The 12,363-nt window shown below is 38.5% G+C and overlaps 1 protein-coding gene across 1 annotated transcript in view; it reads right to left on the reverse strand.

The window, feature by feature from the left end:
- ada (adenosine deaminase) overlaps positions 1-4,573 on the reverse strand; it is a 30,753-nt gene extending 26,180 nt beyond the window's left edge. Inside the window, exon 1 of the mRNA XM_084720265.1 lies at positions 4,275-4,573. Coding sequence (XP_084576391.1) covers positions 4,275-4,430 — 156 coding nt within the window. The 5' untranslated portion in view covers positions 4,431-4,573. The remainder of the gene's footprint in view (positions 1-4,274) is intronic.
- Between the last annotated feature and the right edge of the window lie 7,790 nt (positions 4,574-12,363).

Raw genomic sequence — 12,363 nt, forward strand, 5'->3', positions numbered from 1 at the left:
GCCCCGTGGCCTCCTCCCAGCTGGACGTGTCTGGAACACCTCCACAGGGAGGCGACCAGGTGGCGTCCTTACGAGATGCCACCACCTTGAACGGCTCCTTTCTATTCAAAGGAGCAGCGGCTCACGGGTGACTGAGCGTCTCACCCCGTCCCTGAAGGAGACGCCAGCCGCCCTCCTGAGAAAACCCATTTCAGGCTGCTTATATCTGCAATCTCGTTCTTTTGGTCATGACCCCTTCATGACCACAGGTGAGAGTAGGAACAAAGACCGACCTTCTGGCTAAGCTCTTTTTGTCACTACAGTGCAGTAAAGCAAATGTAATACTGCTCCTGCTGCTTATATATAAAAAAACATGTATAAGCATAGGCAAATTAAGAAAACAGTATATAAAAAAATGTGCATTACTAAAATACACAACAATATATTATAACAGAAATATATATACAAGTAGCTGCAACTATTAATTGATTATTAAATAAATCCTCAACATTTTGAGTTATTTTTTTAATTAAAATAAATCCAAATTCTCTCAAATGTGAACATTTTCTGATTTCTTTTCTTCCTCTTTGGGTTTTAGACGTAAGAAGACACTTGAGGACGTCGACATGGGCTTTTGAAAACTCGATTAAAACCATTTTTCACCATTTTCTGACATTTTACGGACCAAACCTCTTACAGATTAATAATCGATTAATTGAGAAAATAATGGGACAATGATGAAAATGATTGTTAGCTGCAGCCCTGTACACAAAAATGTAAAAAAAAAAAAAAAAGACGGGTCATTTGGGTATTTTGAGACAATTACACACAAATAAAAACATAGTTATATGTTATATTATATTTCATTTATACCAGTGAGCTCCATGATGACATGAGTACGCAGTTTAATAACCGTGTTTCTGTGCTGCAGCGTTGATGAACCAGTGAAGGAACAGACGTCGGCCCCACGAGTGGTATCACATCTACAACAGCTAATTAATATTTAATGAGATTATCTCTGCAGGCAGCCAGCACTCCCAGAGGTCTCACCTCTTTAACCATTCATGATCTCACACACACACACACACACACACACACACACAGATTGCCCATATATGTATATTTGTGTGTCTTTCCACTTCTCTGCCACTGAGTCATTTATTTTGCTCTTATCAGCCGTCAGCTCCTGCCCGGCAGACCAGTCAGACTCCAAAGGGCACCACACTGAGTTTACATTTCATGCCTGAGGGCCTGATGAGCAAGTCCAACTAGCTGACAGTTAAAGGTGCATTTAAGGCTTAGTTACGTAAGTCAGGTGTCGAGCTGCAGCTGACGTTTATTTTTGTTATCAGTTATGGAGTAACTGATATACAGTAGACCAGAGGTTTAAAAGCAGGAGGCGGGACTCAGAACAGTTTCAGGGGCTGAATGAATACAAGTGAAAAATGGTTACATTAGTTTAGAGCTGAAACTAACGATTATTTTCATTGTTGATTAATCTGTTGATTATTTTCTAGATTAATCAATTAGGGCTGAACGATTCTGAAGAAATCTAACATAAGCTGCGAATGTTAGCATGTAAATCTGCCACCGTTGTCATCATAAAGTGCATAAATGCAGTGAGAATGGAAAGTTTGGCAGGCTTAGCAACAGTAACTAAGGAGGGCGGGGCTTAGCAGGGGGTCAACTGCAATATGATTTGTGATATTGGAGGAAAGGATAATTTTTCCATCATTATTCTCATTTTAATGGAAAAACACATTAAAAAGGTTATGATGTGTTCTTTTTTTTCAGGGTTCTGGACTAAACAAAGATGTTCTCTGAAGTCTAGAGAACGATGTGTTGGTCAGGACACCTCTGCTGATCCACAATATTTGGACACATAATTCGCCTTCAACAAATATTGTCCATCCTGCGATTTGAACATTACAGTAGGTCATATTGCAATTTTGATGAAATTTAGATGAATTGTTCAGCCCTACAATCTATTCTTCTTTTCTTGTTTCTAATTATTGAACATTTCAACTTAACTGTCTACACTTGTCTGTACTTGACATTTGATATCGTGCAAACATAGCTACACTGTAAAACCTGATAGTTCCTTGAAGAACCTCTGAGTTACTCAAAGAACCTATGAGGTTCTCCAAGAACTCAGATGTACCTCAAGCCTGCATGTCGTGTTTCCACAGACACCTCGGGGATTTCTCAGTTTGAAACTCAGTGAGAATCCTTACATGAACCAGGGCTGCAAGTAATGATTATTTTCATACTTAATTAATCTGTTGATTATTTTCTCAATTGATCGATTGGTACTTGACTTAATTTGACATCGTGATGCGTTTAAGAACAGCTCAGATAAATCCTCCAGACTCTACATTGAAGAAGCTGGAATCAGAGAATTTTGACTTTTTTCATAAAAACTCTAACTTGAACATAAAAACTTATGAAAGGTTTATAGCTGCCCACCTCCTGCTAAAATAAGGGTCCTATTTATGGCAAATATAATACAGCTTGTCAAGCCTGTTAACAGCTTTTTTTTAAGAAAGAGGTGCTTTTGTGGTCGACGTATTTGCATCCTTTTGCAGTTCCTTGATGGTGGAACGAGGTACCAAATTCTGTTTGATCTGCAGAGTCCCTCTCAGTCTTTAAGAAAAGACTAAAGACTCAGTGAACACTTCTGCTCTTGATTGACTGCAAAAAAAATTTCAACACATCCTCTGTACTCTGTGTATTACATGTTGCACTGCAGGCACCCCGTCCTATCAGAGTTGAACTTTGCTTTAGAGCACTTACTCATCTTGTTCTCTCCTGACTAGATCCTTGCTTCTGTTCCTTCACCTCTCAGATAAACATCACTTTAGTTTAAAGCAGCTGCTGAATGAAATTTAAATGTAAAACTGCAGCACATTAATTTCCCTCAGGATAAATAAATTAATTAATAAGCAAATATTGATGAAAACATGACATAAATGATTATCGATTATCAACATAGTTTCTGTCGACCAGTTTCTCTCCTGGTTTATGGTTCAGTGGGATCAGAAGAACATTATTAGTTATTAGACGTTATTAGAAAAATGCCAGAACGTCACATACCAGCGTCTGGGTTGGTAAAGCGCCCCGAGCAGCAAAATAATGAGAGAATAAGGAAATACATGCAGAGTCTCTGCAGATACAGACACCAGCAAACACTTCTACATGGTCATGAGCGATAACTGAAAAGAATTAGGTTTATATGAGTCTATACACTGTTTTTTAGGAAAATCTGGCATATTATGCCTTTAAATGATTAGATGCCAATTCTTTAATTGGCAACTATTACTAACAGTTGATTAATTGTTTCTGAGTCATTGTGAATATTTTCTTTACTCCTCTCTGACATTAAACTGAACATCTTTGGATTGTGGACAAAATAAGACATTTGAGGACGTCATCTTGGGCTTTTGGAAACACTTAGTGTTTTCTGACATTTAATGGACAAAACAACTTGGGATCTGTTGATTATTTTCTCTAGTAATCGATTAGTTGTTCTGAAGTGTCAGAAATGTGGATCAGTGTTTACCTCAGACCAAGATGTTGTCCTCACACGTCAATAGTTTTTACCCACAGCCCAAACAGACTCAGTTTAGTGTCGTAAAGGAGCAAAGAAACCAGGAAATATTCACATTTAAGAAGCTGAAATCACAGCAGTTTTACCTTTTCTCTAAAGAATGATTCAGAATGATTAAGCGTTGCAGCTCTACAAACAACAACGCTGTTTAGTCATAATGAAAATAACAGTTAGTTGCAGCCCTGTCTTTAACCGGTGTATTAATTTAAAAAGGAAAGTACATTCAGTACAAGACCAGCTGTTCAAAAGCACGACTCCGTTTCATTAATCGGCCTTATTTCTTTCTTCTGTGGCAGAATGAACCGTCTGAAAAATCTAAATAAATGTGTGGACTGCTGTTTAAAGCTGAGTTCATTCATAAGAGCAGTGATCGTGTTGAAAGCCGGCAGTCACATGTCAAACTGCCGGCAGGAGAAATGTTCTTCCTTGTTTATATACAGGAACCAAACACACACACTCACTCACACACAAACTACGAAGGCACTAAATGTTCATATGTATATATTTGAATCTAACTGTTGTTTTCTTTCTTTCTGTGATGGTTCCACTTCTCTTTCTCTCCTGGGCTCTTCTGCTCGGACGGCGTTTGCGCTCACAACGTGCGTAAAACCAGGAAAAGCTCCTCCTGTCAATAACTCACCGCTTTTCCATTTAAATAATTAAAGCTCTGAGAGTCTGATGAACCTACCTTTGGCTTGTCGAACACCACTTTGTCTGAGGAGAGATCGGCCATCGTACAGAGCCTGCGGCTGCCGGTGAGTCTGCTGCTGCTGCTGCTGGTGCACAGGGCGCTGAGGACTGGGGAGCCAAAGCCTATCGCAGCTCGTCTGGCTATTATATGCATGACTCCGGGACACGCCTTTACTCAGCCGACAGCAAAAAGCACCGCCAAGTGCTCCTCTGACTGTACAACACGGTGACCGGGCTGCAGGGAGCGGCGGGCTGTGCGCGCTTCACTGTGCATTAACACATGCAGACCAACAGTAGGTAGAAGAAGGATTAACGGCCCGGTATGGCAGCAGCTTTGCACCCATGTGATGAGAGCTTTACCGCCGGGCTAATTAATTATGTCAAACTGTTACACAATGAAGAAAATTGGTGCAAACTGAGTTTTTGTGTTAAATATTCCGCACGTGGGCTCCAGAAAATACCAGACATTCTGTAATGGCTGTGAGGAATGTGTTGAAACAGACCTGCAGGGAGACATGGCAGAGACACATTAACCAGCCTGCAAGGTCATTCACTATTACCCATAATGCTCTGATCTTCTGTCCTTTGTCAGGCTGTCTTATGAAAAGCACAAATCTTCTCCTCAAATTATGCTCTGGGACTCATTTTCTTCGAACCCAAATTCCAAAGAAGTTGAGATGTTGTGTAAAACATAAATTAAAAAAAAAGAATGCAGTGATTTGCAAATCCTTTTCAACACATATTTATTTTAAAGTTCACCTCCAGTCATGTTTTAAATAAAAAGTTCTGCAAGAAGGAATTAATTGTTTTTGATAAGTTTTTTGTTTTTTTTTGCAAAATCAGTTCAAATACTTGGCTTACATATAGTTCTTCACCTTGCCTTCATTTAGTATTCAAGGATGACTATGAATATGAATGAATATGCAAATAGTCCCCGCCCTCTCCAGACATCCCTCACACCCCCTGACCTCCAACCCTGCCACTCTGTAACTGCACCTGCCTTCTCCTGTTTTGCTGGCCAATCACAGCAGGAATGTCCGATACCCCAAAGTTTGCTTTCAATAGGATACCAAGTTATGTAAAGTGATAGTTCACCCAAAAATGAAAATTCACTCAATATCTACTCACCCCTGTGCTGATGTGAGGACGGGTGAAGATCTCCAGTTCACAAAACACTCCTGGAGCTTCAGTGGAAAACAGCGTTGCGTTGCTCTCGCTCTGTGGTCCACGGCTGCACGCGGGTCTGTTTGAGCTGCAGCTGCCTCGTCCATCTGTCTGAGTTCCTCGTCCGTATATCCAGGCTCAAACAAATACGGCTGAGCAAAGAAATGATGTCGAAGTCCTCTGACATTTTCTTCTTTGTTGAAAGTTTGTGACGTCGACCCTACGCATAACGAATCACTATTTCGCTTCCAGGTAGGATATAAACAGGTGTGAAAGTATCGCGAGATCTCGCATTTCTCGTGTCGTGCTGCTTGGGTGAGAGTTTGTGTACCTGCTTCAAAATGTAAGTAGTATCAGTATTTTGGGGTCGATCCACTCACCTGAACTGAATCTGATTTTTTTTTTCTGCAGTTCTTTTGCACTAACTGTTGAAGTTTCTGAAAGTGAAATTCTTTCTCATTCTCGCTTGATATAGGACTTCAGCTGCTCAACAGTCCGCGGTCTCTGTTGTCGTATTTTGCGCTTCTTAATGCACCACACTCTTTTAGTACAAAGTCACGCTGTAGGAACACGTGCACAATGTGTCTTGGCATTGTCTCACTGTATGGCAGCAAAACCTGTATGTACCTTTCAGCAGTAATCACGCCTTCATGTTACAGTTACCCATGATGCCATGGGCACTAACACACCCTCATACCATCACAGATGCAGAGGTGGCAAAAGTGCACACATTCTGTATTATTGAAGTACAGATACTTCCTTATTCAAACAAAAGTGGAAAAGTACAGGCTCTGAAACAGTATAGAAGTAAAAAGTTGTCCTCAGTTCTACTGATTGTTTCTGTGTAAAGGAAACTGAACTTTGCCTTTTCTCTATGTTTGAGTCTCCTTCTGTTTCACCTTCTTTTACATTGTTTTTGTCTTGTTACGTCTTTTTTGTCTTGTCTTTTTTGTCTTATTGTGTCTTTTGCGTTGTTTTTGTCTTGTTACATGTTTTACATCATTTTCATCTTGATACTTTTTTTTTTTTACATTGTTTTCATCTTGTTGCATCTGTCGTGCGTTTATGTTGAAATTCGTCTTGATGTTGGGAAGGCACTGTACAGGGATGCAAATAAAAAATAATTAATAACCCTTCAAATACATTACAACTAAAGTAACAAAGCTTTTTTGAAGATGCAAGGAGTAGAAAGTAAAGATGTTTGTGGTAAACTATAGGGAGTAAAAGTAAAAAGTTTGTACTTTTTGTCTTGTTACATCTTTTACAACATTTAATATCTTGTCTTTGTATCTTTGTATTCAATTAAATACAAGTCACAAATTATTTGAAGGAACTGTGTTCTGTTTTTATTTACGTTTTACACGATGCACCAACTCCTTGGGAACTGGAGTTATAATTGAACATCACCACATCATGTCATTCCTTTTCCTCATTCTTCATGTGTCAGGTGTTTCCCCGTCCCCTGTTTTTGTTTTTGTTGTGTTTTTTTTGTTGGTTCTCTGTTTGTCAGTCTACATATGTGGTACTACACTTCAGCCAATGTGCTTGTTTTGTCCCTCAGATCCACCACTCACTTCACCTGTCTTTCCCCTCCTGTCAAAAAAGATCACTCTAAATCTGACCCCCTATCAACTGGTGTTCCACAGGGTTCTCTACTGGGCCCTTCCTGTTCTGCATGTGCATCATTAGACCTCTTTCTGCAGCGCTGAAAGGTCTGGCTTCATGCATACACATTTTGCTCTCTCGCCCTCTCTTGTTTGCATTTCTTTAAACTAATCACGAATGTCTTGGGCGGTGCTAAGCCCAGGTTTCAGTGACGGTGCTGCTGCAAAATAGTGTTGAGCGGGAGCTTATTTTGGTGGAACATTTGCACATTAGGAGGCAAACTGTGGCTTTAAAATGACTACATCACTGCAAAAGAAAAGGTAACCGCTGTTAGCATGTTTATATTCGTATCATTACCATCCCAGGTGCTAATTTGCCATTTTCAGCATTTAGGTTGCAGCTCAGTTGCTCTTGTTTCTTGGGGACTTTGATAATGTAGGAAGCCGACGTTGCGATGCTGCTTGAATCAAGTGACCAATAGCAAACTTGCACCCCCAGCGTGCATCCACTAGTACATCAGTGACCAGCCTCTCTGTGTGGAAATGATTATATTTTAATGCAAATGATCCAGTTAATTTTGCTCATGGTAAAACAACTGACGAAGTTGCAAACAAGCTAACAAATATTATGTTGAAGGTTACATCCTGTCTTAACTGATGTTGTTTTCAATTGAATGCATCAAAAATAGTTTGTAGATTAATGTGCGTTGTGCCTTGCTAAACCTTGCTTACGCAGGTTCTAAGAAGTTCATTTGTAATTTACCCACATTAACTTAAAATTGACGGCACCTCCTTTACAATCAGAAATCCCCCCTTTAAATAATGCGGCACAAATGGGGGTTTAGTCAGGAATAACTACGGACCAAAGAGAGAAAATCAAACTTCCTGGAAGATGAAATCACAGCAACAAAGATTATTCGGTGCATTAAATCATGGGATGACAAACAAAGGCAAACTTGTATTTTGAGAGTGTGTTACAATTAACTGTTCACACCTTTAACAGATAATTCCCGTCACATTTTTCACATGGGTGGATTACCAGACAGGTGTGCTGGTCCAGCGGCTCACATGGCGCCTACGCCATCATTATTTAAGTATCTGCTGTTTTTTCTACAAAGCTTGATGAGAGAGATATATTTATTCATATGAATTTGTAGATTTACACATTATTAACTCATTTCTATTTGCAGAAATTCTACAAGTCTAAATTTGCTGTAGTAATAATGTTTCATGTTCATTTTTTCTCTCCTGTCTCCACCATCAAATGTGCAAAAGGAAGGTTACACCTTTAATTCTTTTATGCTGCATGTTTAAAGGAATTATTGGTCGTATTATTTTCACACATACAGCAACCTTTTTTTACAAGGCTGACAACTCCACAGTGTTAAAAACAAAGTTAAAATGTTGAGTTTGCATGTTGTTTGTTTTGTCTGCTTATGCTGCAGATTTAAGATTTTAACCAGCAGTTTGTTCTCCTGAAACTGAGCCAATCAGCATCATTGCTGTGTGTGTGTGTGTGTGTGTGTGTGTGTGTGTGTGTGTGTGTGTGTGTGTGTGTGATCTGCTCTTCTACTTCCATGTTCATCACCCAGATGTCTGCTGTTTGCTGACAGAATCACCCTTTGACATGATCTCTTCCTGCTCTGAAACACAGAGAAACAGCTGCAGTGATCCTTTTCAGTCAAAGTGTTTCTGGCGTCTCTGAGATCTTAAAAGATGTTTGAAGCTCTTTGTTCTGTCCCAGTGAGCTAAAAGAAACCCTTTATATCTCTTGTCAATGGTCCTTTATTTTTCTACAAAGATCATTCACAAAAAGTAATTATATTTTGTCACTTACAGATATCCACACAGGTCAAAGTTTCTGTCTCTGCGGAGAAAATTTAAAGGAGAAATATGCAAATGTACAACAGTCCGAATACTGAGTTGGAGCCGCAGATCATCTATTAAATATGTTGAATCCCTATTTAATATATGATCTGTGGTTAAAACGAGTTGTTTTCCCCTCATCCTCCTCTCACCTCTTATTGTAATTTAACAATACAAGTGATGATGAGTCCTCCACTGTATACTGATCAGCTGTTTATAACTGTCAGTTGGAGTTTGAGTTCAGTGACTGTCTGCCTCACTGCCTGTCAAACTCCATTAACATTTTGCTCAATTTAACCGTTATAAACATCTACTCCTTCTACAAGATTATTAATGATTTCTTATGACTCATAAAGAGACACTTACTCAGGGAAATTTTGGCTTCAATTTGAACTCTAATTCATGTGAACCATGCAAACTAAAACAGTTATTCTGGCCTGGAATAGAAATTTCAAAGGACACTGCAGCTGTCAGTGAAGCGAGTATTTCAACTTTAACATATTTCCTGAATCTCTGATAACATATCGTGGTCCTTTTATGATAAATTACAAGAAATATATTGCAGATTTCTCCTCCTTGAAGTCTTCACACCTGTCAACTATGATTTTTCTGTCTCTCCTTTTTCAGACGATGATTTCTTATAGCAACATTTCCACCCAGTGGAAAATATTGGAACTAGACACTTTAGCCAATCAAGGGATTAATGATAAACAGACTAATATGGGTTTTGCTGAGATTTAATTGCAGCAATTTGGTTACAACAAAGGTCAGCCGTGCTTTTACAAAGCCTTTTTTTTTTATCTGACCCTTTATTAGACTCATATAAGACCCTTATTACACCATTTAATAGACCCTCTATTTTACCCTTAGATCCTTTATTAGACTTTATTAGGACAGAACTTCACTGTAAGCTAAAGTGTTTAATTTCCAACTGTTAGACCCTTATTGGATCTTCTTAGAGGTTAATCTGGGACACATAAGGACATAAGACTTGAAGTTTCAGGACTTTCATGCTGCATTTATGGAAAAAAGACAATCCTGTTTTAAACTAAAACTGTTTTATAATGTGACGTAAAGTACAACAACTACCACACCTCTGTAATAAAATCAGAAATGTTAACTATTAATCTATTTACAGGCACATAGAGGCCAGTTAATCTTCTGGCAGGCAGGGCGGCCTACATGGGACTGAATCATCTTGTCCACTGAAGGACACCCTGAAGGGACCCAGAAATGAAAGTTCATGACCAATTTTCCAACATAAAAACCAGCTTCGACATGCTGTTCACACACCGAGGATGAAGAATAAGATGAGGATAAGATAAAAGAAGAGATGAGAGATGGACGGTAGTGAGAGTTAACTTTGTATATAACTCATACTGAAGGTGTATGAGAGTTTTATTCTCTCGTTTATCTCTTTCTTTTTTCCTCTTTCAATTTCAATTTAATTTAAATCAAAGAGGCTTCATTGGCAAGACCATAACAAAATACAGGATTGCCAAAACACATTCAGAAATAAAACACAGGCAATAAGTAATAAAACATGTTACAGTGACAATGAAGTGGAAGAACGGGAAACTAAACATAACTGATATCAGCAACAATAAATATCATCTTTCTGTCTTCACACAGGTTTGAGGCTGACGTCTTGGAAAACTTTTCCTGAGGCAACTGAAAAGTGGGACAGATGTGTGTGGCAGCTGCATGAACAGCAAGTGTCCAGAATAAAACTCAGCAGACATAAGAACTTGGCAGCACAAAACCTGAAGACATTTGTATTTCAGTACCAGCGTTGTCTGAATAAAAGCACGTGAGACAGAAACATAACTTCTACCACCGTACATTTATAGTTACACAACTTGCGATGCTATGTTTTTTCATTTATGATTCCAAAGTCTAAATTATAAAAACTGCAAACACAAGTGAAACCAAAGCTTTCAAGAGCGGAGTCTTGCACAACCTCCCTTATCTTTATTAATGTGATAAGAGTTAATGAGCAGGTAATGGATGCTTATTTGTGCAAAGGTCACAAAAGAAGCGAAGCAGCGAGAGAGATAAAGATATTTTCTTTCCAATGACATGGTTTAATTCGATCAGAATCCAGAACGCATCGTCTGCTGCAGCTTTCCCACGAGCTGAAACCACGAGGTGACACTAACTGCCACAGAAACCAAATGTTATTTCAGTGGAAAATAAATCTCTGCACAGGTTCTATACTGGTCCAGTGAAATAATGGCCACACATCATACTGATGTTATTGGAAGATTTATTTTTCTCTCTCAATTGTCAGAAGGTGAATCACTGATAACTGAGACTTTGCAGTCACATTTCAGTCCCTCCTGGTTTCGCAGACTGTTTTTGGGATTGTTGTGGCCTAAAATGCCTGATTTCATGCAGCTTTTCTAAAAAAATTGCAAAGCATTAGGCTTTTTTGCAATAAAAGTGCAGGAGCGAGTGAACATTGCAAAAGAAAGAATTTTTTTTTTTTTTGTAGAATTCATTAAACTCAAAGGCAACTTGTTCCACAGAGAACAAAACAATGTATTCTGAGTTTTCTAAGTTAAAGTACTAGAGTACTTGCTTTTAAAAATACTTAAGTATTCAAAAGTTCAAATTACAAAGTACATTTTCTAATATCAGTACATTGCATTCAATGAAAAATCATGAAAAGTGTATTTTCTGATCTGTGACAGTGAGCATAAATTCATGAATTTGATCATAGTAGATATTCATCTTGCAATTATGCCTTGAAAATTGTAGTTTTATTTTTTTTTACTATTCTCCAGATGTTTGGTGAGTTTTATCCTGACCTGAAACACAAAAACACCTCAAGTGGAAACCAGAAAACTTTTTATGCATTTTTGTTTTATTTTTATTAGTTGCAGGCTACTGTAGCAAAAATAAAATTTAAAAAATGTAATTGCCGATTTTGGTCACGGGGTCCCCTGCTATTAAAAATGTGCAACATGTGGCCCTGAAACATGACCTCACTAAGTAACAGCTGTCTTTTTTTGACAACTGAAAAAGCCTCGGACCAAAATAGACAAAAGTATATGGACATACCTTCATCCATATAGAGTTATGCTTCAATAAAGCAAACAAACAACACTAATACATTTTTTTTCTTTTTGACACATTTTGTAAGCCTTAACGTTCTCTGAACTCTAAGTGCAGTTTTCACAACTTTATTTCACATCTACAGGGAGTAACTCAGCTAAAACATTTCATTCATGTTTCAAAATGAGTTATTATGCAAGTAGTTGGCTGGTATTTAGTTTAGATGTTTTTCACCATGACAGCAACCCTGGAAATCTCTGTCTTGCTTTTCTTTTTGTTGCCAGTTTTGTCCAGCTGAATGCTGTTAACTCTAGATTCAGATTTCAGCAGTGGGTAAAAGTTTACTGGGAAAAGTCAACACTGTACAGCACACAGGGACAGGATGCACATCTGGAT

The sequence above is a fragment of the Lutjanus erythropterus genome, chromosome 6, assembly GCF_056507025.1.
Source record: "Lutjanus erythropterus isolate fLutEry1 chromosome 6, fLutEry1.hap2, whole genome shotgun sequence".
In the NCBI taxonomy this organism is placed as follows: Eukaryota; Metazoa; Chordata; class Actinopteri; order Lutjaniformes; family Lutjanidae; genus Lutjanus; species Lutjanus erythropterus.